This window comes from Rhipicephalus microplus, chromosome 2, assembly GCF_043290135.1.
Source record: "Rhipicephalus microplus isolate Deutch F79 chromosome 2, USDA_Rmic, whole genome shotgun sequence".
In the NCBI taxonomy this organism is placed as follows: Eukaryota; Metazoa; Arthropoda; class Arachnida; order Ixodida; family Ixodidae; genus Rhipicephalus; species Rhipicephalus microplus.
The window spans coordinates 211664946-211692325 of record NC_134701.1 but is presented as its reverse complement, the minus strand read 5'-3'; the positions used below and the strand labels follow the sequence as shown (position 1 = coordinate 211692325).

The window sequence follows — 27380 nt, the reverse complement described above, 5'->3', positions numbered from 1 at the left end:
AAAGTGAGATATTCTCGTTTGTACGCCATTTTTATTTTACCTATTTGTTATCTTCCTCTTTGCAACAAATTAATAATACGAAATAATCGTCGAAAAAGTGGACTCAAACTTCGAAAAATGTGAAGAAAAAAACGGCTTTTGTTGCGAGAAAATTCTCTGTGGTCACTTAGGTTCTAAACTAAACTATATTCTATCTCAGATGGCCTGGTCACCCGACGTTTATTGGCCATGCTCTCAGCTGGGCAATACGTCATGCGTCAAGATAATTGTACCGGAGCTCTGGCAGTCCACGGCTGCACGCCTTTGAACTAGGATTCTGTGCCGCCACAGCAGTTTCATCTCTGCGAACGGCGTTATTTTCTTTATTTTCTTTTCATCCGAGGCGGGCCGTCACTCCCTCTCACGAGCGTCGTTCCGCACAAGGCAAATAAACACGAAGCAGGCGAGAGGTGAGAAAGAAGCAGGGCCTTGTTCAGCCACCGCCATACCAAAAGCGGCCGAATTCCGTGCTTACCTCGGTGTTTTAATTTTATGCGTTGTTTCCCCCGGAGGGCTGCCTTACGACATAGTAAAGTAAAGCTTATAAATATGAATGCAACCCCACAGCTTGGTCAAGGAGGGAGACGCAGGGGGGTGTCTTGTGAACAGCGCAGAAGGTTGCGGATGCCCTTGCCGGCGTTTTTCCTTTCTACGAGGGCCGCCTTGGAGCGCACGCATCCCTCAGGGCTGAAGTTCAGCCGGGCCGCACGCAGCAAGCCGATGGCTTCCGAACGTCGGCTCTGCTGCTGGCTCGGGTAACAACAAGGACTGACACGTGACCACTCTGTCTCTCGCTCGCCACGCTCTTGCCCACCACGTGGTCCCCGCGACGCCGTCTTCCCTCTCCCCGCCATCTGAGAGGCACCGCGAGCAGGAGCGAGACACACAACGCCGAGCGTCCCGTTGCCGTGCGCTGGAGAACAACGTGAGCGCGCAGAGCAGCAGCTGGTGTTGGTGACTTGAGGTTGTGCGCTTCCTCGATCGGGGGCAGCTGACGACTCACTCACTGGTGTGTCCGTCCACGCTCTTGGCTCTACCTGACAAGCAGAGCCGTGGTGTGTGCGGCGTGTGTGTGCGTGCATAGGGTAGACATAGTACGCAGGTCAGTAGCCGCTGCTAGGCGATGCCCGGTCCCGAGATCGAGAAAATGACGCGCTGCTGCGGCCAGCGCGCGTCGAGACCGGACATGGCACTGGTCAAGGCGGCCGTTGGCGTCCTGGCCGGACTCTTCCTCGCACTGTCCGGCCTGGCCACGTACGTCTTCTTCCCCGCCATATTCAGGACGCAGGTTGAGATGGTGAGTTGACCCCTCCTGTCAAACTGCTTCATTTTTTGCTCTCTGGCACATACGACCTGCGATTGATCAAAAAAAAAAAAAAAATCGTGCTTGGGAAATGAAGACGGGGCATTAATTTTTCTCTATATTAAGGTTGAGTGAAAGCTTACTTTTGTCATCTTCTTACTGACAGCTGTGATACGTTGTTTATAGAAGTGCGCGCTGTATGGGATCTGCTGTGAGGCTGTATCTTTGGTGTGTCAACAGACTCACACTCAGTCGGACCGTACGTGCGGCCACCGCGCAGGGCCCTTAAAATTCACTAGAAGTAGTCGAAGAAAGACCATGATTCAAGTCCAAATTCACTAAAGGCATTTTTTTTTTACGCTAGTAAGAGTTCGTGAATAACATCAATACCAAACAAGTCACTTGGGATAGTGTTCGCACACGGAGAAAATTTTATTGGTGCGCGTTGCGCCTGCCGGTTCTTTCCGATCCGGGCGTGGAGGTTCTTGACTCTTGGCGAAATGATCGTCGCCCAAAGGCGGGGAGAGCCTTGGAAGGGAAAAAAAGAAAAGTCTCGCTCGAGCGCTGGCGTCCTTTCCTTTCTTCCGGGAGCGCTTTTCGTCCGACCGCGGTGCGCTCCTGTGGCAACACCCCGAGTCAATTCGCGTGCTTCGCGTTGTTTTTGCTCGATTAGTAGCGTGTTCCTGGTAAGCAGCGTGCGCTCTTGTGTGGCTTGCAGTCCCCCCCACCCTTCGGTTCTAGGGCTCTCTGGCGCCCAGCTGCGTTTTCGCCTCTTCTTATTCTGTTGTATCAGGGCCCCTCCGGGGCTTTTCCCCCTCGATCGCTGTTGCGACACCAAAGTTGCCGCTGCGAAACGTCGCTTGCAGTAGTAGCGAGTGTTTGTGGGCTGTAACCGCGCGCGGCCTTCGCAAGCCGTGTTTTCATTTCTTTCGCGTTGCCCGCTGTACACAATTCGAGCCTAGCGCGCTTCGCTGAATGGACTGAGGTCACACCGCGCGCGTCACGATCGAGCTTCCGCTTGAGCACGTGGCTTCATTTCTGACTTTTTTTCTTCGTTGCAGCACGTGAAAAAAAGAAAGGGGGAAAAATTGTGATGTCGCAGTCTCTAGTAAAGGACTTTTACGAACATTTATATCTCCTTCTGAATTTGTCGAAAGGCAAGGCTAGAAAGAAACGCACATAAACCTCATTCAGTAACTGCGTGCCAAGGGCAGTCTTAACCGCACCTATAAAATTTCAGAATTTCGCCACAATAACGCGGACGTACAACGGGGTTGAAGACTAGAATGGCCGTGGAGCTGCTAGAATATACTGTTACTAGGTCATTACGCCAAGTACAAACTCTGTTGTACCCGGCGTTGATCGTATACACGCAGTGATTGAGTGCACACGAGTACCGTATTCGTTAAGTGTATCGCACAGTAAGCGTTCCTGGCATCTACAACTCATTATATGTTCTGACGGAACCTTCTTGCCTCTCCTACGTTGCTATCCATCCCTTTCCACAAGGCTATAGGATAGCACGCCCCGCCGCGGCGGTTTAGTGGCTAAGGTACTCGGCTGCTGACCCGCAGTTCGCGGGATCGAATCCCCACTGCGGCGGCTGCATTTTCGATGGAGATGGAAATTGCTGTAGGCCCGTGTGCTCAGGTTTGGGTGCGCGTTAAAGCACCCCAGGTGGTCCAAACTTACGGAGCCCTTCGCTACGGTGTCTCTCAGAATCATATGGTGGTTTTGGGACGTTAAACCCCACATATCAATCAATCATATAGGGTAGCAAACTGGACACGCCTGATTGTCCTCTTCTGCCTATTATCCTCCTCGGTGCATGATCGCTTTGTTCTGCATAGCAAGATACGTGGGCCCCTAGCGTAATATCATTTTTTGGGGGGGGGGGGGCGGTGGTGGGGCGGGGGGAAACCGTTTGTCTTTGTGCGTGCAGTTATGTGTGCTTATATATACAGATGAAAGATGTGCTCACTTCCCATTCTAGCTTCGCCAGGGACGTATACATATATGAACACATTAAATGTGCATTAAAAAAAAAAAACGGGAATCTTGCGCGTTTGCTCTCACTTGTGCTGAAGCGCTTCGTAAGATCGAAATGTTCCTAGCTGGTACGTCATCGCATTCGACGTTCATGGCTGTCAATCATTTCAATTTCCAAATCTCCGCCGTAACGTTTCCCGGCAGGTTTCCAAGAAACGAATTACCCCTTGAGTGCCTGTCGTGTACAGCAGTATGCTCACAGGACGGTATGAAAACCACTGACAAATGTATAGTTAGCATCGATAGCGTCAAGGTTATACCACCGCGCGGTTTTTCCTCAGAACTGTACGGTTACAATCGATGAAGTTCGCACCCATGCCTCCTCGAGAGTTTCCGCAATGAGCTCTTGCTTAATCGAGTCACGAGCGATTTCGAAAACGAGCGCGGTGCTTCCTCGCCGGTGCGACAAGAACTGAACGCACGTGTCGACAACCAGCATTCGGCTGTCAACACGTCAAATATTGCTTACGCTGTTTTGAAGCTGAAAAACTTGTACAACGAAACAAGTAAACAGGATACGACTTCCAAACCTAATTGTTTTATTATCGTATGCAGCATTTTGTAGGAAGTATACCTGTCACCTAGAAATTCGTAACAACAAAAGTTATGTAAACGTTAACATTAGTTATATACGTCACATTGTAAAAGAAAAAAAATTACAGCATATGCCCGCAGTGAATGACGATGAGTGGGTGCGAAACGTCCGTCAGTCTGTCCGTGCTTCTGTCCGTCCGTTCATTCTTGCTTGCATCCGTCCGTGCGTCCGTCCGTTAGCCTGTCTGTTTGTCTGTCTGTTTATCCGTCCGTCTGTTTGTCCGTCTGTCCGTCTGTCTGTCTGTATACCGCCATCTCGCATTTTTTCATCATATATTCATTATATAAAAGTACCGCCATGCAGCGGGCATTGTAAGGGCTAAACGAGATGTGGCTACTACTACGACGACACGGGACTTACGACCCATGACGTAAGGAGTGTCGCCCCTAAATCTGTGAAGGGAAGAATCTAATGCGAATATAGCAATTAGAAAAATGGTATCTTTGGATACTTACCCGAATATTTATATTTTCGAAACATACAGAGAGAGAGAATGGGTGTCTAGAATCGAGCGCATATTTCTGGCCTTTCCAGCTTAATTGCATTTACGTCTGTTTGACTATAAAATGTGGCAGGGCGAACAAGTGGTAGGTGGGAAACTTCAAAAGCACTTCTGCGTCATTACCGGTCGTATTTGATGCGAAAATGTTTACGCATACTCATTCCAAAGGAAAGTAACATTCACGCGTGGGTGGGTGATGTGTAGTAAGCTCTCTTCTGTAATTGAATTAAAACCAGGGGTATCGAAGTTAGTAGAAAACGGAAATGGAGTGGAAAGGACTTACGCGAGCGCACACGTATATAAGGGGTTCATTGAGCAATTGAAACCTGTCGCGTATGGCTCAGTGGTATTGAAAAAGTTCAGTGATGTCGCAAAGTCTTTGAAGCAGCCAAGGAAATAATTAAGCGCTTGTGAATCCACTCTGAGTGTTGGGACAGGAACAATTCTCTTGTATATGTATTTCGAGTTTTTTCATCCAAACAATTATACACGAAAAGCATCGATTGTTACTTTCTGTATTAATGCGCAACTTTTCGCGCACCTTGGCTCAAGCTTTATAGGCGTACCGTTTAACCGCTGAACAAATGGAAGAGTGTGTAAACGTCAGAATGGTAATGTTTTAAATGTGACACGTGTATGTAGTATCGCGCTTTTATATATGGGGATTTTATTGCTCATTTGTATGAAGTAAGAATGCTGACAGATAGCTCTTTATGACGCTTGAAATGTGGCAAATATACATGCCGCGATTTTTAAGTTTCCTGTTCAAGCACCAGGGGTATTTGTGAACGTGCGCGTTATTTTTTGTATGGCCTAAATATGTTTATCTCCAGAACGCGATTCAATATAACAGCCTCCGGTGGTCAGATCTGGCCAATCTGACCTTCAGAGGCTGTCGTAAGACGTTGCAGATGCAAGTGGTCAGATTTCAAGGAGCATTTGGCAAACAACCCCGCGTGATATATTGAAGCGTGCGATGGTCTATCACACGTCTGATGTCTGTATGCGTGGCTAGTTCCATGGCTTCACTTCTGGGAACTCAGAGACGCGATTTGTTCAGCCACCGAAAAAATCGATAGTGGTCCATTTCGTCCAAACTTACCTTGCTTACCTTGCCGCACGTTTGCACAGCTGCAGGTTTGTAAGGAGTTCCAGTGGTGACATAGAGTTATGGAAAGATACTACTTAATCTTATCTTTATTCCTTGGCAACTTGTAATACGAATATATCTGCAGAAAGTTAGCTCTGGGTTTCATATTCATTTTGCTAATCAGCATTAAAAAATCCTAGCTAACTTGGTGGGACGGGGGGAGGGAGGGGGAAGACGCGTATGAGTGTAAAGGACACTAAACAAAAAAAATTCGGCAGATATCACGTACCCTGACAATTGATGTTATGCGAAGCATGTGGATGGATGGTGAATGTGTTATTTTTTTATTGAGCGAGACGTTATGAAATGGGGCTTAATATATATATATATATATATATATATATATATATATATATATATATATATATATATATATATAATATGGGAAAGAGGTGTATACCTAAGGGCTCGTTTTTTCGTGTTTTAACGCAATATTAATGAGATCTAACAGACAGTAATGCCAAGGAATGTACATGGGAAGTTATTAGAACCAATGGAATGTAAATAAGAAGAAAGAAAGTGGATGAAAAAATAACCAGCCGTGAGCTGGTTTTATATATATATATATATATATATATATATATATATATATATATATATATATATATATATATATATATATATATATATATATATATATATATATATATATATATATATATACGAATCCATGTACAGACATACGTTAAACAGCCGCGTATGTTTTATGTTAGCAGTTGTCTACAGTTGCGTAACAATGTGAACAGCAACATGAATATTAGCAGCACCAGAAGCGGCAAGCTGATATGAAGCGCTGGTGTTTGCGCTGGTGCGCGCAAGAAGGGTACCCCTCAACGCAGCTACACAAATTAACTTCAGCGGATGGCGCCTAACTACAATTTACGGTAACCCGACATGACGGCTATATTATAGGAGTATATATGTAATGTTTGTAAAATGGTATAGCCGGTACTGCAGTCACAATTGACGTACACGAATATTAGGGTCTATTTGAAAAGTATATCCGAAGCTTGGCGTGGCTCTGTGGTAGAATACTTAATTGCCACGCAGAATGCTAGGTTTCGATTCTTGCTGGGACACTGACATTTATTGTTTGCACTTGCCTGGTCAACGCTGCCTATGGCAGCTTTTTAAATGACTATGACCGTATCTATCTATCTGTCTATTTATCTAGCCGCCTACGACTTCTAGCTTTCCTGGCTCTTCCGATAATGGAATCTGTATCAAAATTGGTATGGCATAACATATATCTGTTATGGTGGTTCGCAGAGCCACCAATCTCGTGGTTCGCAGAGCCGAACCACGAGATTGAAGTAACTAGAAGAATAAGAATGGGGTGGAGCACATTCGGCAAGCACTCTCAAATTATGACAGGTAGATTGCCACTATCCCTCAAGAGGAAGGTATGCAACAGCTGTATCTTGCCGGTACTTAGCTACGGAGCAGAAACCTGGAGACTTACAAAGAGGGTTCAGCTTAAATTGAGGACGACGCAGCGAGCAATGGAAAGAAAAATGGTAGGTGTAACCTTAAGAGACAAGAAGAGAGCAGAATGGATTAGGGAACAAACGGGGGTTAAGGATATCATAGCTGAAATCAAGAAGAAGAAATGGACATGGGCAGGGCATGTAGCGCGTAGACAGGATAACCGCTGGTCATTAAGGGTAACTGACTGGATTCCCAGAGAAGGGAAGCGGGTTAGGGGGAGACAGAAGATTAGGTGGGCAGATGAGATTAAGAAGTTTGCGGGTATAAATTGGCAGCAGCAAGCACAGGACCGGGTTAACTGGCGGAACATGGGAGAGGCCTTTGTCCTGCAGTGGACGTAGTCAGGCTGATGATGATGATGATGATAATGAACATATCTGTATGACGAGTATAAGTGACTAGTATTAACATGAAAATCATGACATGTATGCCATGATTTCCATGTCATGGCCTTGCTGCAGTTGCGGTGATTTCGTTCACATGAAATATTGCAATACTGCAGTGTGGTATGACGTGACTGCACGGCGAGCATGCAGTCACGTCATGCATGCAGTCCTAACGTGGAAATGATGGTATGAATGTCATTAAGTCATGACTACATGCCACCTTCATGGTGCGCTCGCGGTCGTTTCGCTAGCTTCACATATACCAAATTCGGTATTGCGGGACGCGAATGGATGACGAAGGTGTATGATAATTATGACTAGAGTTTCATTCAAGAACATGACAACGTACCCCGCTGAAGATGCGCTCGCGGCCGTTTCGCTAGCTTCACATATACCAAGTTTGGTATTACGTGACGTGAATGGACGACTAATACAAATACCACGCGCAAACTGATAATCACGACATGGAAGTCATGTACGGCATAATTTGCTGTCCGCCTCGTAACGTTGACTGATTTTAAAGCGTGGTGATTTTAAAGCGACATATCAACCTGCCTCATTCGTGCTTCGCATATCATCGATTGCTACTGTACGTGGGGTCTGCCATTTTTTTTTTGTTATATGCAACCTAATCAAGCAGAGAGACTCTTAGGGCAAGGAACATACAGAATACATCATTCGCGTTTTTTACAGCCGTGTTGTTCCTTTTCCTTCTTTTAATTTACAGTATAATTACTGTAACCTAAATTTACGTTGGTTTCATTTGGACTTTTAACAACAAAAAATGACAGTTTATCTATATGAAGTATATGAATATGAATCTTAAATATTATTATGTGAAATAAATGCAAGCATGAGACACTTTGGCTCCAATGTTATAAACACAGTATCAATTCACCACACTTATAAAACGCTATAAATGCTCATTGCGTTACGATGTCGTGTAGGGATGTATTTGGAAATTTGTTTTCCATGGGTTCGGAAGTGAAAGGGGGGGGGGGGGTTAAGCTGTCCTGTATAAATATCGGCGGGTGTGTTTTATGTATACGTGGAACTGTACATATGCAAAATATGAAAATTCCTGCTTCCAGAGAAGTGGGCGGGGGGGGGGGGGGGGGGATTGACGTTCTGCTTTTATGTCCGTGCTTATCCCATTATTCGTATATCGGATGACGGCTGAAGTTCTCTTTCTTCGACGAGGACATAAGATGTACAGTCACGCTTAATACGAGTGGCAACAAGTTTTCCGTGCTCAAACGGGCTTCAGCCCCGCACAACTGTGCCGACGTATAGCAAATATTAGTCATGTGAACACTCTTCTTTTTTTTTTTTCAGTGACTGACATCCTCTAAATCGATTTAATAAATGTCGGTGTCACCGTTCAGGTTTCTTCAACAATGTTTGAAGGGATCTCAAGCAGCTCGAGACGTGTTGGGAACTCGTGTTGAGCGCGACTGTTACAGACCGATTAGTCGGTCTCGTGGCGTGACGGAGGTCTCCTTGAGAGAATACTGTTCGTCGCTGCCGAGCTCCGTCTGTGTGTTCGAGAGAGCGTCGCGACCTCCAGACTCGGGCGTGAGTGGCTTCGATGTGCACGCTTAACGCGAGCGACAAAGGACGCTCAGATAAGCAGTCAACGAGATGGACGCCGTCGCTCTGTCTGTTCAACCCTGAAGGGCATATGTGAGTGGTAGAGAGGAGGAGGAGGGGGGGGTGTAGAGAGCGTTTCTTGCGCGCTCGATGACACTTGCTTCTGACACAAGAAACGTAGCTGATTTACTGCTCCGTCACTGGTCTTTCTGCTTGTTCACTCACGTCATTTCGTGCACGTACTCATTTCCTATACAGACTTAACCGAAGAGGTGCGTTGAAAAGTGTCGAAAATAAAATTACGTTTTTTTTAGCCTCATCATGCGAATGCGATACACTGCAAAATATTCAAACGTAACAATTTAGGCCTTTTTTATTTTGGTGTTCACAATGGCGAATTCGGGACCAGAAGTACAATTTTTGATCGCACTGTCGAGTGCTGGCGTAGCCAGAAATTTTTTTCGAGGGTGCGGGTGGACGATCGTTTATGTGTTCTCGTGTGTGAGTTTGTATATGTGCGTGTATATACAGACATGCAAAGCTGAAGAATTTTTGGGGGAATGGAATTTGACGCCGCCCCCTGGCTACTCCAGAGTGGTCACGTTATCTGCAGCGTAATGGCGACGGGGATAAGCTTTGCGATGAAGCTGGTGTTTTACGACAGGCCACCGTCCGCCATCTTGACTGTTGAGCTCTACACTCTGTAGAGAGGAGACAGACAGAGAGAGATAGATGCAACGAAATGCAGGGAGGTTGCACTATATAGGTCTGTGTTCAGCTGTAGTGTGCGGTTAACTGACAAGTGCACTGGGCAACTACTGCAGTTTTCTTTTTGCACGCAGAGCACCTCCACACGGTCTTCTTTGAAGTTCAGAACGATGACGTTTGGTAGGCCGAAAAAAAAAAAAAGCTCATCTGTGATTCAGCTCGTAAGAAACTTTCACGCAACAATTAACTGAATGACTGTTGCCAGACGAACATCGCCGACCTAGGCGTTGCCAGAATGTGTTTTTTTTTTCGGGGGGGGGGGGGGGGTCTTAATTACTGTTTTTGTATGTTCGTGCAGGTGTAAATATACATTTGCAAAACTGCAAACAATGGGGGCGGGGTTAGTGAACCCTCCTTTGTTTTGTAGCTACGCCAGTGACCTTGCAGTCGAATTCCAAGAATAACGTTAATCTTCTCACATTTAGCCACGTAAAGCTAGAACTAAAATGCAGGTTGTTGTGAATAGCCCATCTTTTCTTCAGTTTCGTTTTTGCATCTATTGCGAAAGTTGTTTTCTCCCGGAATCGACCAATGAAAAGGGGGAGCGCTGCATTAAATCTTTGCCCCCCTCCCCCCACCCACACTTTAAAAAGAAAACACTCCGCACGCCTATGCTCGCGGCCGAGATCGTTGCACATTCGCAGCGAAAACGGTGCAATAACTACGCTGCAGTTTGCACAGCTGCGAGATGGTCTCCCCACAAAAGTCCAGTCGGTATTCAGTCGGCTAGCACTTCTTCGGTCGACCAAGTCAGGGTTGTCCCTGGAGGCCTGTGAAGCGGTCGTTGCTCGGTGGGCTCTGAGGAGCCCATGCACAGGAATAAAGCCACGAACTTTATGAAAGTTCGTCTGACGGACTGATGGGGCAGATATGCTCGTCGTATTCATACTCTTCCCCCGTTGTAGATTCAGCGACAGATAAAACCTTGCACACCGCTCTGGCTTCGAAGTCTCTCGTATTTAAAGAGTCTGTGCTGATGTAAGTGCTTTTATCACCTACTCCACAGCTCTTGCACGACGTTCGTCGCGATTGCATGCCTCGAAACGGGGTCGTTTTTTTGTTTTTTTAAATTGCAGAGGTATCACGCATGGTGTTATCTCGTGCCTATAGTGGAGCTATGGAAACGGGTTCACTTATTCTGTAAGTTTGTTCTCTTATGTCGGCTATCCTCAGTCCGTATATGTTCAGGCTGAATTAACCAAAGTTCCATTTCGTTGAGTGCGTTTTTCCAATGCTCAGCCGGCTTCGTTAATGATTTGTCCTGGTTAGTGGTTGGCTGAAATATTATCTCACAAAAACTTATTTTTGCCGTAAGGCATTTTCGGAATACGGGTCCAAGGTCTTAGTTCGAAGTCTTACGAAAAACTACTTATGCTGTAATTGTTCGCAAGATGAAGTTTCAGCCGATCCCAATGCCGGGCAAATCATTACCGGAGCCGGCAGGCCAATGACAATGAGCCCTTACGAACAAGAAAATTTTGTAAGTTCGACTCTTATTATAGCGTACGTGTTTGATAATGCACCTCCGCGTTCTTCGCTTTCTCGCGTGTCGAGTAGAATAGTGAAGAAAGCCCCTTTCATTCGCGTAGTACGAAACTTTTGATCCCTCCCCCCCCCCCCCCCCCCCTTTCTCGCAGCACCGTACGCGGAATTTCTTTCAAATTTCGCGCGTGTATATATGCAAGCACAAATGCAAACGTACGCACGAACATGCATAACGGGCAATTGAAACCCTCCGCCCACAGCCCGAACAAGACTTGTCGCTACGACCCTTGTCTATTTAATCTATAGTGCCGGCTCCCCTTTCGCCTGTTCGCGTTTTTCCGCGTTGTTGAAATTTTCTTGACTACCTAAACCACCTGTTTATCCTGGAATCATAATTTTTTTTCTCAATTTCCTTCCTGAATACCGCCTCCGAATCTTTCAACAAGGAACAGATGCATCACGCGCCCAGTGTACATAGTATATATATGCCAGCTAGCTGCGGTCATCCATGAGTATACGTCGTCGGCAAGCCTTTGCGAGAACTGTCTCCAGTCCGCCTAATTGCAGCAGTGAGAAAGACGCCGCATGTTAACCTCAATAATAGCGAAAGTTGGGCTAGTTGGTGGTTCATACTTGGGAAGTAAGAACAGCGCAAAAATATAGACAAGGACAGAGGAAGAGACGACACCGCGCTGAACTCGCAACTAAACTTTATTGGAAGACACACGCACATATATCAAGCATTCGACCCGTGGCCACGTGCAAGAGTGATTGATAGTTTGTATAAGGGACTGTTGCGTATGTTTTTGGCAAGTAGGAAGGTATGTTTTTTCGTTTTTTTCACGGTTGTTACACACGTGTTGATGATCAATATGATTAGGCTTGTTTCGTACCTTGTTTGCTTTGATGCGCAGACGCCTTTGGTTTTCCACGTGACCGGGTCGAATGCTTGATATATGTGCGTGTGTTTTCCAATAAAGTGTATACTTGTGAGTTCAGCGGGGTGTCGTCCCTCCCTCTGTCCTTGTCTATATTTTTGCACTGTTTCTACATCCCAAACGTATTAACCTCGTTTCATCTTTTTTTGACGTGTTATTTATTCACTTTTGAAAGTCCGCACGGTAATAGGTTCGGTACAGGCTGCGCTGAGCTCTGTATAGACGGCAGCTTACTTGCGCGCTCGTTCGCAAGCGTCGGCGTTGCTGCGTCGAGACGGAATGGCGAGGCCTGTTTCGCTCAGGTCGCGAACTGTAAAGCCCGTTATCGTTCCTCATACGCGCTCGACCGTACTGTCTTTCCAACTAAAAGCGTGCATTGTGAGCCGGCATGATCGAATCGCTAGATGAATGCGCCGAGTTTGCTGCGCGTGCCCAAGGAAAGTTCGAAAGGTAAAAGGAAGAGGTCACTTGTGGGCGGTCGAATCAGGTGACCACGAGAGTATACACCGCCCAAAGAAAAACAAGCTCGGGATAATGTAATCATTATCATCCAGTCCTTTTCATTCTTTTCGCGCTTCGTCACTGATTCTATAGCTTTATAGTTCGATAGCATCTATGTTGCCACAATGACGAGCAGTTCGTTGGCCAGCGGATGGAATGGGAAGTGGTGTGTTTGCTACATATTAAATTGGCCGTGTTATTATGTAAAATGTGGTCACGTATATACTGACATTAGATCAGTAAGGTGTGCGTGTAAGTAGTTTATGACTGTGTGAACTGCGTGAAGAAAACTGTGTATTGGCATGTTATTTGAACTGGTTTCAGTGTCCTATTACGTGTTTTTTTTTCGTATTGTTAATTTTTGGGTACCGTTCTGTATTATTATTTTATTTTTTGCTGCAGAACTTCGTGATATGAAGTAGCCGAGGCAATAGGCACCTCAACCTCTCCACAGCAAAACAGTTAAAACAGAACAGAACAGGTATCATGTAGAAATATATTTGGGTGCTTGGAACCATGTTACGGATATGACGCACTGATAAAATACAAATTGTTCTTTTGTAATTTTTTATGCAACACTTGTCAGAGCGGCGCTCTGCCTGCGTTATAGAATAGAATCGGCGTATTCGTGCATCTGTTTGGTCAAAATAGATTCATTGATTGATTTGTGGGGTTTAACGTCCCAAAACTATGGTATGTTCGGTCAAAATAGAATAGAATGGAATAAAATAGAGCGCAATTGAGGATTCGTTACTTTATGCCGAGTCACAAAGTGACCGTGTTTTTTGGAGAATTATTTTTCTTCTATGGCTCGTACTTCTTCCTTGTTCGTTCTACAGAGCGTTTTGTCTTGTACTTGACGTGGGCGTGGCTCCGTGCTGCCCAGACACGAAGGTCATGAAAGAAACAAAGTTGAAAGTAGTGCTACACTTTCGCGAAGCCTTACAGGAAGTCATTATTGACGTTTGTCGGTGCACTGACGAACCACGGAAGACATGGCGGCAGCAGCTAGCGAGTCACGGATTCCATTAACTATGATCTCGAATCATGAGAGGAGGAGGGAAGGAAAGAAAGGCGTGGAGGTCAACCAGAGAAGAGATTCTTGATTCTTGAATTGAAAGAGGGTGAAGGGTATGGGGTTAAGTGACGCAGTAACTGTCTTTCAGGCGAGGACACCACAACCGCGACACTTGAGGGAGAAGGGGGAAAAATGGGACGAATCAGAGGGGATTGGGAGGGATGGTTGTTGGGGGGTGGGGGTAGTATAACAGATGACTGACTGCTTAACACACACAGACACAATGAGGAGGTCAACCAAACGGCCGTCCTGATTGAGTGTGATGGGTTAGGGTGGGGGGTGGCATTGAGCGGAACGAAACATGCAAGTACACCCCGAGTAGTGCCTTACAGTGTACGCAGGAAGGTCACATCAACAAACCTATACGTTGATCGTTTCAGGTGTCGTGCTGTTACGGAGTGCTACATGCGTGCAAAGTTCATAAAACTCAGCTCACCATTAATTAGTGTCTGGTCGTTATAGCTTTAGCTTCAACTCTTATGCGGGAATCTGTGATGAAGCACTTATACAGAATTAAGATGCTATCGGGTTTAATTCTGCGAGTGTTTGTTGTGCGATAGATGCTTGTTGCCACCTGAACGAAATTCATGTTTCCCGTCATGACTGATCATCGCTTCTTCTTTCACCGCCCGGTATAAGGCAATAAATTGGTTCTGTTTTCTTTCGCTCACTTTCCTGGGCCATTTGAGCGCATTCTTCGCTATTGTTATGACCAAAACTGGCTGCCTATGCTAGCGGTGGCCTACAATAAATGAATGAGGTGGAGAGAAATAGATCTGCAGCTCACGTCGTACACCGGCCCAGCGCTAAACATGCGGATATGCTCATGCTGATCAAGAAGCACACAGTGATAGGCGTTTTGAGAAACTTCAACTCTTTATTTAAACCAACGCGAGCTCGCGGTATAGTCGCGGCTGTAAAGCCGCGCTTCGCTCATTCATTCAGCGGTGGAACGAAATTTCTTGCCGATCCACTCTATAGCACGATTGCTGATTTCCACGTTGAGCGCAGGCTTCCCCAACGTTGCACGCTATTCGTGATGTTGAACGTACTCGCCAAAGCGCCGAGTTGTCGGGACGGCGCATGCGTGCAGAGACCGACGTAATGGCTCCGACCGTCATTACGTCCACGCCTCTTGCAAGGCCTAAGCGACGATGCGGAGTGAAGAGAAAAGGACCGAGTGGGATCCGAGCTGTCGGCCTTCGGTGGTTGCTGGTCACTGGCCGCCGCTCGCAATTACTGGGCCGGGTTAGATACCAATGTTGGCTGCTTACGTTATGCCTTGAATACCTTGGCCAAGACCGATATAGGCGTCGCGCGTGTGGATGCAGGCGAGCACTTGTTGATGCGCCCCGCCGACGCGACGCGACGTGCGCGTTGTGAAAGTCGCAGAACCTGCGTACGAAGCTTAGTCGAAGATATTTTCGCGGTTGTTTTTTTTTACTGTTACTATTCGTAAGTGATGCATGGAATGTGAATTAGGTAGATTATGCAGCCTGATATCCGGAGTTGCCCAACAAGCATTGCGGTAAGGCGCAGAAAATGTGAGAGAGCAACTTCTGATCACTAGAAGTACATTGCGTTGCAACCTTAAAGCGGGGTCCATTGAATATGTCCATGATGTTTTAGATCGCATGCTCTGTTGACAGCATAGGTCATTCTGTGCAGGCTCATTTCATTGGGACAGCTCGTAGTAAAGCTCACATCAAAGTGTACATTACGCTACACTGTCATCACCGTGAACATTGCAAGTTTAGCAGCGTGCACTTAAGTCACCAACTTTCGTCACTATGTGGTCAAAATTGAATACAGCGAGGTTACCACGCTATTGTATACGCTATCACATATTTATTTATTTATTAGAATACCCTCAGGGCCCGTAGGGCATTACAGAGGGGGTGGGTACAACATATATAACACACAAGAAAAAAAGACAAAATAAAGAAACAAGTATCAGATGCGCAAATCAGGAAGGCAACATAAGTCAACTAAAAATGTATAAGAATTCAAGCACATACAAGACAAAGATAGATAATGGAAACTGCGTATAGTTACAAGCATTGCTGAGAAATTGCAGTCTTGAATAACAAAGGGTCTGTTATTGATACAACGGCATATATTAGCTATTGAATGTCCGTGCTGTTTGTGTGTTAATGCAGACGGAGCACAAGTACCCTAAGTAACACTCTCACTTGTGATATCCAGCAGACGAAGTAAACAAGGGGAAATGCAGGGAGGTTGGTCAAGTCTTGGCCGAAGAAGATGAGGATATTCCTGGGACGCTGCGATCTCTTTTGTACACCCTATTTATGCTTTCGAATAAGCTATACACTCCCACTGCCCGAACTTCCCTGAAACTGCTGGATGTTCTTACTCGAGTGTTTTCAGTGCGTCAGTAATTACGACGCATGGCCCCGACTCAAACACCAGGGGGTCGAAATTTCCGGAGCCCTCGACTACGCGGCGTCTGTCATAATCATATGGTGGTTTCGGGACGGTAAACCCCACAAATCAATCAAATCGACTCTCTTAAAGGGCGCGGTTATTTCCCAGTCGCTCTTCCGAACGCTAAAGCAATATATGTCAGAGCAGCTGTGGCCTCATTTACTGACGTGCACTGCTCTCTTTGTGGCTTTATTAATCCCCATTCATTTATCCCCAGGGCAGGGTAGCAAACTGGACGCTCGTCTGGTTTACCTCCTTGCCTTTCTTTTAGATGCGGAGCATCTTATACTCGCGCCTTGTAGTGCGCCGTCCGCACCGCTTCTCGAACATTCGACAGCTGACGCGCGCGCATGCGCCGTCGCGCCGTCGCCCACTCTTCCACCATCTGTGCATCCCTTCCTCCTCTACACACCGCGCGCGCTTCACTCCTCCACCATCTGTGCACTCTTCCTCCTCTACACACTGCGTTCGACATCTACAATTCTCCTGATTCTCCAGTGGACGCGCATGTGGCGTCGCGCTTCGAGAACATTCAACAGCTGACAGTGCATGCGCCGTCGTGCTGTATATATACTCAAGGTCGGCGCTCGCTCGCTCAGTTGCCGCTCGTCGGTTGGCTTGTACGGCGCATCGACGTCCAAGGTCGCGGTGAAATGAATTCCAACGAATCCACAAACACAATGATCGACGTCCCTTCGACCAGCGCCGCCCTTTCGCATACGTGTGTACGTGTTCACTCATTGAACACCCCCTCCTACAACCACGTTAACCAATTTAGCCATCGACCCAAGTAAGTCGCAATTTAACACCCCATTTCACAACCACGTTAACCAATTTAGCCATCGACCCAAGTAAGTCGCACTTTAACACCCCGTTAACCAATTATATGGTCCGCATCCTCCTCAGTGTTCCCCCGAGGGAAGCTGCGGGCAATTTTTTTCTTGATTTCTCTCTCTCTCTGGCTCAGTTCGCTAACACTCGCAAGGGGGTGGGGGGTGGAGATAATGCTTCGGCGGCAACTTTTCTTCACGCGGGAGTGAAGGCTGCGGAGGCGCGGCTTCTGCGCAGTCACGTTGGCCCACAATGTACGTCAGCTTGCGGCTGATGTCGCTTTTGCTCGCTCGCATCGTTAACGCGTTTACAAAATTAGATACACTAAAAATGTAAATAGGGGAAACAAGGTACGCTACTAGGACACGAGCACATTATTTCTTATTTCAATGCACTGCCCCCTGGAATTTCCCGCGTAAAAAAAAAACAAAACACAAATTGAAGATACTGCTACGACGTATTTGCCTATACGCGTATTCTGGTGTTATATGTACTCATTTGCAAGCATACTTCTGAACAATCATTTAGTGTGGCACTAACATCATCATTTAGTGTGCGCTTGTGAAACATTGCTGTTCTGCGTTTCGTTCACTTTTAATATTTGTAACTACCTTATAATGGGGACGATTACAGTTCATATATCCGGTGCTTCTAAACAAATTTGCACGCCATTTTGTCTTATAATTTCTCTTGTGTGATTTAGTGCAGTTATGTAGCGCGTTCGGTTTGTTTTCTACCTGCCAGGCTCTGCCGCTCTAGCCTCCATTTGGCTTTGGCAGGCCTAGCCATATCTACTGCTTTATTTGAAGAGCTGAAAGGTGTTTCTTCTTTTTCTTCTTCTACTACTACTGCTACTACTACTTAATAATAATAATAATAATAATAATAATAATAATAATAATAATAATAATAATAATAATAATAATAATAATAATAATAATAATAATATTTCGAAGATTTATTGTTCATTTTGGTGTCGTATTACGGGTATATTTTTCTTGGATAGCCAAATAGTGCGTTTGCGGCCGCACGCTGACCCACTACGTCATGACGGCCAAGTTTACTTTGGGAAACCTGGGGGCCTGCTGAAAAGGTGATGGTGCCTAAGAAATGGAGGGAAAAGAAATGATTGATTGATTTGTGGGATTTAACGTCCCAAAACCACCATATAATTATGAGAGACGCCGTAGTGGAGGGCTCCGGAAATTTCGGCCACCTGGGGTTCTTTAAGGGCCAACTCCGGCGATTTTTTTACCATGTCAAAGTAATGGTGTTTCTATGCTCCTGAAACACTGTTGTCATGAGCCCAATGGCTGAAATGCTCAGTAAACTCGGAAATAATTTTTAATAAACAAAAACGTGCAAACCCGAAACCGAAACCCAACCGGGAGCCCTGTCTGCGTATGACGTACTATTTGGCAAGAACCGAATGCCGTATACTGGTTCTGCTGGCTCGAAGTATGAAAACTGTGAAAGCCAGACCACGGAAGCGCCGGCCGTACACTACAGAAGAAGGAAGAAAGCTTTCCCGTGATATACCCGTGCCAAACACCACCGCCGTCTCCTTGTGGCCAGCACAATAAACGCTGTAGCGACCAATGTAGGGATGCCATCGGCTGCGTCATTTGCGTTGACATGCCAAATAGGACGTCACACAGACAGTGTTGCCAAAAATTCTGGCAAGCGAGGTGAGCTCTCCGAGACATTAAAATTCATTTGCAAACAATCAGCGCACCTCTCAAGCCCGTAATTTGGCATAAATGACGGAAATGTGCAAAAGAACGTACCCAGCGAATTTTATTGAAATTCATTGACCTCGAAAAATTGCCCGAGTTGGCCTTTAACGTGCGCCTAAATCTGAGAACACGAGCTTACAGCATTTTCGCCTTCATTGAAAATGCAGCCGCCGAAGCCGGGATTCGATCCCGTGACCTGCGGGTTAGCAGCAGTGTTGCCACAACACGCAAAAATATGGTAGCAATTTTTCAAGCAATATCAATAGAAATCGGTAGATTTTAAATTTTAGTCTTTGTGCTTAGTTTTTTGCATTGTAAATTCCGTGCCGATATTAGTAATGATATCGTAGAGTACTATAGATTTCATGAAGTTGCAAAAATAATGACTGCGAGATTACTGGTGGTGAGTTAGAAGTACCCGGGCGTCCTGAAGGTGTCAACACCATATAACTCTATGGTCAACGCAGCACGATTCAAGACTGATTTCTGATAGCACTTAGCGCATTGAAGCTCCAGTGTTTCAGGCATGAAAACAGACACGATGAGCCCCTTCGAGCCTGCGCGAAGAAGCTTTATTGCGTGTGAAGAAGCTTTATTATGTCTCAGGTGGACATGACCTGCTCTTTGTGCAAATCGTGCATCGTCGTCTGCAGCTCTCAGTCAATGTTGAAACTACGGCCTGATGAAGATGTCATGATGCGTTTTGTATGAAGAAGGCCACAAGGAGTCTCAGTGCTCAGCTTATTCCGCAGCTTTGTTTTCATGTTGCTGACAGCACAAAACACTCGTTCCACAGCCGCACTGGAATGTCGCAAACACAGTACAGCTGACACGAACTCTGTCAAAGCAGAAAAGGCGGTGGTTTCATCACAGTGTTACTGAGTAAACACTGTTCTCCAGAACTCGTGCAACGAAGATTCTTTGCTTGCAGGGATGTCAGCATCCTTGAAACGAATTGGAAGTATGTACCATATTATAGCCCATGTCTCATCGTGTTGCAATGTTGTCCCATTAAAAACATTTGTGCATAGAATTATTTTCTCCCTCAACGCGCATTCACCCCTCCACATTCCAGGGAGAGCTGCTTCAGAGCCATAGAGGCTTTTCAAAAAGCGCTGCCTGAATGTCACACCTGTGAGCAAGTTCTGTTAATTTTGTATACTCAGAAAAAGAGTGAAGTTGAAGAGAGGAAAAGCAGGGGAGCTTAGCATGTAAAAAAAAATAAGTTTGTTTCATTAGTTTGTGGTCTAAGGCGGCTCGTTCGCAAAACTTCATTTGCTCACACATATGCAGTAAAATTCTTGTGAAATGTCAATGCGATTCCAAATACCTACGAGTGGCTTTCCTGCAAGAATACTTCACACACGCAAACACTGGCTTACAGGCTGGTTTAGCGCTCTAAGCTTGTTTAGTGTTTGTTCAACCCTCCACATTCCAACGAAGGTTGCGTATGCGGGTGCTTGATCTTCAAAATCACTGCGGGATCGTAGAGCAAAACGAAACGCAGGGAAGCGTGTTGATGAAAAAAAAAAAACGTTTTCTTTTCCTGCTGTTTTGTTGTCCAAGCTGTTCGTTTGGAAAATACACTTGCCCACGCATTCCTAGCAAGCACTTGTCCTTTGAGTGAGCTGGTTCCTTTCCCTCTTCTTTTGTCCGTCGCCACATGGCACCACGTCAAATAAAAGTCGATGCTGAAAAAGTAGTAGCTTTTGCGATCCTTTCTGTAGAAAAGACAAACTCAGTAGATTTGGACACCTTATCACTCAATCAGCAGAAAATTAAAAAAAAAAATGGCAGCATATCCACGGAGTGATTGATGGATAGTGGGGCGAAGCATCCGTCCGTCCATTCGTTCTTGCTTCTGTCCGTCCATGCGTCCCTCTGCGTGACCGTCCGTGCGTCCATCCGCCCGTCCATGCGTCCACCCGTCCGTGCAGCCATCCGTGCGTCCGTCCATGCATCTGTCTGTGTGTCCGTTCGTCCACCTATTCAACACTCCAGGTATCTCGCATCTTTTCATCATATATTCCCGATATAGAAGCACCGCCATTCAGCGGACATTCCAAGGACTAAACGAGAGGTGGCACACGCACACTTTTTTACGGCTTGCGCTTCGTGTCTACTTCACACCTTTAACCACCTCGAGTTCATGGTGTATACTAGTTCACTGTATTCATGGCACTGCGGCCCAACGCTCGCTAAACCTTTCTAAAACCAACGAGGTTACGCCCAGCGAGTATAACGTAGCAACCTTTTCTTGTCTTCTGTGCGTTGTTGGACAATAAAAAATTCGCAGCGTGTGCGTTAACTAAAAGCCGAATTCTCCTGTCTCTCATTCCCCCTTAGTAGCCATCGGCATGTACATTGAGCACTATCTTTCATTGTTCAACAACGCACAGAAGAAATCTTTCACCGGCACCACCTTGGAGGTCAAAATGTGATACTTGTTACACACTACTACTACGGCCATGAGGGACGAACGGGTGCCGCTATAAGAAGCTTCGCCCCTAAAAATCAGCGGAAATACTGATAAATCAGCGGCAGTGGCAACACCGGTCAGCAGCCGAGTACTTTGTATAGCCACTAAACAACCGCGGCGGGGCGCAGAGAAAAGAACGGCATTGTCGGAAAGTGAACATTGCGGTGACGAACCTGACGTCGTGACATCCGATTGTGGTGTTCCCCATCGTGCATAATCTTCTGTCCGTTCTCCTCCATCACTGAGCGGCATCAATTAACGTCGTATAACCGCGCCTGAATGCCAACGCCATGGTTCTTCGGCAGTGTGCCAATATGGGCCCTTGGCCACGAGCTGAACTAGCAAATGAATATGTTCTCTCAATCGGCAAATCGCATATGCGTCGCTATCGCTACGCGGATTCGAACTGTGCCGGATTTCTGTGCCAACTTTTGAGACCTTATACGATCTTTATTTTCTTTTTTCCTTCGATGAGGCAATGTTACTCCGCACGTTAGCTTTCTTTCTTTCTTTCTTTCTTTCTTTCTTTCTTTCTTTCTTTCTTTCTTTCTTTCTTTCTTTCTTTCTTTCTTTCTTTCTTTCTTTCTTTTTTGCTTTTTTCTTTCTTTCATTCTTTCTCTCTTTCTTTCTTTTTTGCTTTCTTTCTTTCTTTCATTCTTTCTTTCTCTCTTTCTTTCTTTTCCTGACGTGATGGCGCTGTCATCTGTAATGACACAGCCGTATCCTTGGTTATATGCATTGCGACAGCTTCCGTCGTACCACGATAGTAGCCCAATATAGTCGTTTTTATTCCGAGAGAAATTAAGGTAATGATGAGCTCAGCTTGTTAAAGGCGTTGCTTCCACGTTTTCCCTTCCAGCTGCTCGAATAGTACAGAGTCGAAAGGATCTGCTAACAATCCGGAGTGACGTTTACTGAAAGAAAGAAAAAAAATGAATGAGAGAAAAAAAAAAGAAATCGGTACCGAAGTCGGAGTTAGTATGCGTCGCAGTTTCTTTCCTCGAGATTTTCGCTAAAAGTATCTTATCTTTCACTTTCTCGCGGGTATGCATCTAAAGTCTTGGTTATCTTCTTCTGTACTTTTCCGGTTACCGGTACTCTCCTAGCTCTGCTAAATGCCCCCCGTACGCTCCTCCCGTATTTTATTGCTGGCCAGCAGCTGCATACACTTCGAACTTCTCCGCATTCGTTTACGGTCTGACGCTGTCGCCGCTTTCTTGCACGAGGGCCGTGAAACAGCGTTGACGATGCACACCTTTAATCACTGGCGGGTTCGGTGATACGGGGGAGGAGTCTTATAGGTTCAAACACTCTGATTTTTTTTTTCAATTTCGCATGGGTATATATACAAGCACCCATACAAACGCACTCATAAACATACGTAAGGTGTGGCTGAACTCTTCTCCGCTCCCCGAAAAAAAAATTCTAAAAATTTTCTACACTACTGATACTGGGCCACAAAGTCGTCGTCAATCATCGGCACAGAAAATTAAAAAACTTCTGCTTTGACATTGTGTAAGAACTTTATTCATTCCCAAATGTATACCTCTCCTTTCAACGACATTCTTTGGTTACTGTAGGTAATCCCGATTACATCTTGCCTCTACGTAATAACACTTTACAAATACGTACCAACCAGCCTAACATTTCATTGCGCTGAACGGTCTGTTTGCCTTTGCCGTGAGTTTTGACAAATCATCAAATATAATAGCAATGGTTCAGAATGCTTACGTTATTTCGAACCCTCTTAAGGGCCACTGGGCCTCAACATGGCCGCCTTTTAAGTGCGCACGCATGTGCAAAACTTTGTTGCGTACTCATACGTGTCACCTGTTACCTTTTATTTTCCCTCCTTCCTTCTTCCCTTAAGTAAACAGTGTATTTAATCGTGGTGCAATCTATAAGCTACTACACTTTTCCTTCGCATCTTACTGTGTCTTTCAACATGGCCGCTCTATGTAATTCCACGAAATCTTAAGGGTTTAATAGTTTGTATATTATTTCAGTTTCCGCGAATACGCTCTTGGGACGTGGAAGGCGAATTTTATTGGGGCTTACATCCTTTGCACTTCCGAAGCTTTATCAATCAATCAATCAATCAATCAATCAGTTTATTATCATGTCAAAAAAGGATGTTACAGGGAGTAAAATATACAGAAGAGGGTCCCAAAGTACAAGACTGCAACGGGACCCTCGGTGATCATTACAAATAATAAAAGCACAAGCAGCTGTTAGAATCGTAGAAACAAAAATATATAAAGCAGAATTAAAACAAAAAGGCATGGAATAAAAAAAACAAATAATACAGCATAAAACAACACAAAGAAGATAGATCAACTATTTAACAGGTACTCTTTTAAGTAGTTTTTAAATGAAAATAAAGAAACTTTGCATTTTAGCGAAGTGGGCAAATTATTCCATATGGTGATGGTACAGAAGAGAGAAGATGATTTACCATAGTTAGTACGAACCTTAGGAAGTAAAAAGGTATTATTAGCCGCAAACCTGGTTGTGCTAGTATTAACTAACATCTTAGGATCAATGAAATTAGCAAAAAGTTGATTTCTTATTTGTTTATGCAGAAGCATAATTAGATTAAACCTGAATAGATAGCTAACAGTTGAGATTTTATTGCATTGAAGAAGGGGAGCGGCGCTACTGTCGCGAGAACAGTTAAAAATAGCGCGAATACCTCGATTTTGTAGATGTTGTACGGATGAAAGATGACACTGGTAAGTATTCCCCCATGATGCGATGCCATAAGTGATATGAGAATGAATGAATGCGAAGTAAAGTGAAAGGAGTGCTTTGTGAGAAAAATATGAGCGAGCTTTGAGTAATGCGCGAATGCCGAATGCTGCCGTTTTTCTAATGTGAGCAATATGGAGAGTGAAGTTAAGGTTAGCGTCGAGGTGAACGCCAAGAAAAGATACACTGTCGCTGATATTAATCAAATGAGAGTCAACTGTGAGCTGTGGTGAGGAAGTTAACGTGCGTTGAGCTGATCTAAAAACCATAAACTTAGATTTATTTGGATTAATAATTAAGAAACTTTCCTGGCACCATTTTGACATGATACAAAGTACAGCATTTAATTTATTAGTGACGTTGTCAATACATCTATCAGCAATGAAAATGGTAGTATCATCAGCATATAAAACGCAGTGAGCCATGTGTATAATGTCAAGAAGGTCATTAATGTAAAGTAAAAAAAAGTAACGGACCCAGTAATGACCCTTGAGGAACCCCTTGATTTATTGTTTTAGTAGAAGAAAATGAGCACGATATGTAAACAGTATGCTTTCTGTTAAGGAGGTAACTGTTTAAAAAACAGCTTTAGTAACCACAAAAAGCTTTAGAAACCACAAACCACATTTCCAACCGCAGTACCGTGTGGCATCTACTGAGCAGCTATACTTGCCAGCGTATTCAAACCTTTCACGAGACCCTCGAAAGGGTTTACTTCCAAGTGCGGACGGACGCGAGCCCAGCGGTGGGGCTGGATTTAGCCAATGAGGACAAATGACCGCCGGAAACCGAGACGGAGGAAATCCTCAATATTGGAGCAGGTCACTTCTCACTGGGACGGAAATCCACCAATGACCGGTCCACGACGCGTGAAACAGCGCTGGCTTGCTACGGTGACTCACGAGATTACGGATCCCTGTGGGAGTGAGCATCGGGACGGTGGATTTGCGAGAATTCGGGAACTCTCCGAGAGTTTATAGTTGTCAACAGCGCCCGTGCTCTTTGATGCATCTCTGCATGCCAACTGGACATAGTTCGCCGAAAATTTATCAAGCCACATACTCACGGAAGGATTCAGTAGACCTAACCTTCTAGCGGTTGGTCGCTAATGGCACGTGGCTTAGCCTTTTAGTTTGCCTTTCGGCGTTCCATACAGTGGATATACTCGCCAACAAGCATAAACCGTTTCTGCATGTGTATGCAAGCAGAGATTTTGAGCTGCGTGCGAAGCCATGTAAGGCGACGACTGGAGATACTGGGTTCCAGGGGCGCAGCAGGCGGGGATTTAACCTCCTTTCTTTCGTATATATACACGTATATACCTAGCTTTTGTGTATATACAAAATGTTCCTTTTTTTTCCCGTCACACGCACATACAAACGCACAAATGAGCATACATAAAGTACGGTGGAATAAGCCCCCCCACCCCTTCCAAAAAAAAATAAAAATATGTCTATGCTATTGTTTGGTTCATGTAAAAGTTTTGATTATGCGCTGATTGAATTACTCACAACGAACTTACAAAGAACTTACAACGAGCTTAAGCTTGTAGAACTACCGTTACGTTTTGCGACGTCCGCAAATCCGTACATGTGCACAGTGGCAGTACGGAGATTCCGCCCCGTGCCCAAGTTTCTCTTATCTCGCTCCTTATCAGCGCTTCGTTTACAAGGGAAAGCTCCCCTCGAGAGAAAGTCGGAAGGGGCGAAAGTTGAAGTGTAGTTCTCGTCTCTTAAAGCACTGCCTCGGAGTGGAGCAAAACGGCGACCTTTGCTTGCCAGGCATCTTCAAGTCGAGCACGACGCCTAGTCTCGTGCGCCGGGGCAGTTTATCGGACAACACCCTGAGGATCTGGGCGTCGCTGTATTTGTCCGGCGCAAAGGGTGACGACGAAGGGTCAAGCAGCCGAGCACTGCGACAAGTATCGGCAGTGGAAGGCCGTTCTAATATCACAGGCCGTGACCCCTGCAAGCTCTTTTGCAGCAAAAGAAGGCAGTTCGGGGACAAGAGGAAAACGAGAGAAGGAGAGCTTTCCCCCACGAGTTTACTGGAGACCAATGGTGTTTCCGGAAGGTATATGTGAATGGTTGGTGAGGAACTGTGGGTTATTATTTTAAATTACCTGAGAGCCTATAGATGTGTCACTTCGTAGACATCATGCTGGAAGGAGACGCTCAGTCGGATTAAATGTTGGTGCAGGTCTGCCAGGCTGAAATCGCCCGCAGCAAGAACACCAGCAGAGGCGTAACCAGAAACCTTTTGGTATAGTGTGGGGGGTTGTGTTTAACTAGAATCTTTATGTGGTACACCTTTACAGTAATTCTAGATTTAACCATTCTTTATGTGCATTATAGTGCGGGTGTTGGTATGTGTGCGTGTATGTGTACAAATACAAAATTGAACACTTTTGTGGGGGAAATGAGTTTTGAACTCCCCGACCATTCTCCACTCCCTCCGCCCACGGCTATAAGCCACTGACCACGACCACCGCGAGCGTCACCATTGTTTCCGTCGATCTACCGAATTCTCAGTGTTTTTCTCGGTTTGCAAGCGTTTCTCTGCCGTTGGTCAGAACCATTCGCTAGTGATACGTATAGCATCGGGATCGGATGGAAAATTATCGCACGAATAATTCTAACTTGTGCTAGCGGACACGGGCCCGCGTTCGCGAAGAAATACTCGTGCTAAAATTGTTCGCAAGACAAGCAATCTATGCATATAGTGATTTTGGCACGTTAAACCCCACATATCATCATCATCATCATCATCAGACAAGCAATCTATGGACTGTCGTAGTCTGTGAGTTTCTCTGTGAGGCGAAGTACATCGTTAACTGAAGCCTACTGGTTCGTGATAATGAGCACTTATTAACGAAAAGAATCGGTTCCAGAGATTGAATGGCGCAGAGTCATTAAAAGGTTCGCATTCCTTAACAGCAAGCCTGTCGCCGAGCGATAGGCTGGAGCTTACGCTTACGAAAAGTGAGTTTTGAAAACGTCTGCTAATACGGGCCCGTTTATTCACAATGATTTTTGTTTGTTCGCACACTCCGCTGGTTTAACACGTGCCGCATTTCCATCAGTTGGCAACCTGGTATCTCTCCTTGGGAGCGAAGTTTAGCCGGTCCTGACGTTGGACGTATAATTCAAGCATGGTGAATGTGAATGTCACTCGTCGTAGTGGTATGCGAGACATACCACTAATATATTCTATACACTATAACGCGTATAGTACACCTTGTCAGACGAAGAATGTGCTTGACAGCGCAA

The 27380-nt window shown here is 45.4% G+C and overlaps 1 protein-coding gene across 2 annotated transcripts in view; it reads left to right on the top strand.

Moving 5' to 3' along the window:
- Positions 1-919: 919 nt before the first annotated feature.
- LOC119169572 (protein croquemort-like) overlaps positions 920-27380 on the top strand; it is a 114165-nt gene continuing 87704 nt past the window's right edge. Inside the window, exon 1 of one of the 2 annotated variants that reach the window (XM_075875487.1) lies at positions 920-1336. In XM_075875487.1, coding sequence (XP_075731602.1) covers positions 1163-1336 — 174 coding nt within the window. In that variant the 5' untranslated portion in view covers positions 920-1162. The remainder of the gene's footprint in view (positions 1337-27380) is intronic. The other variant, XM_075875484.1, reaches the window with a different exon arrangement.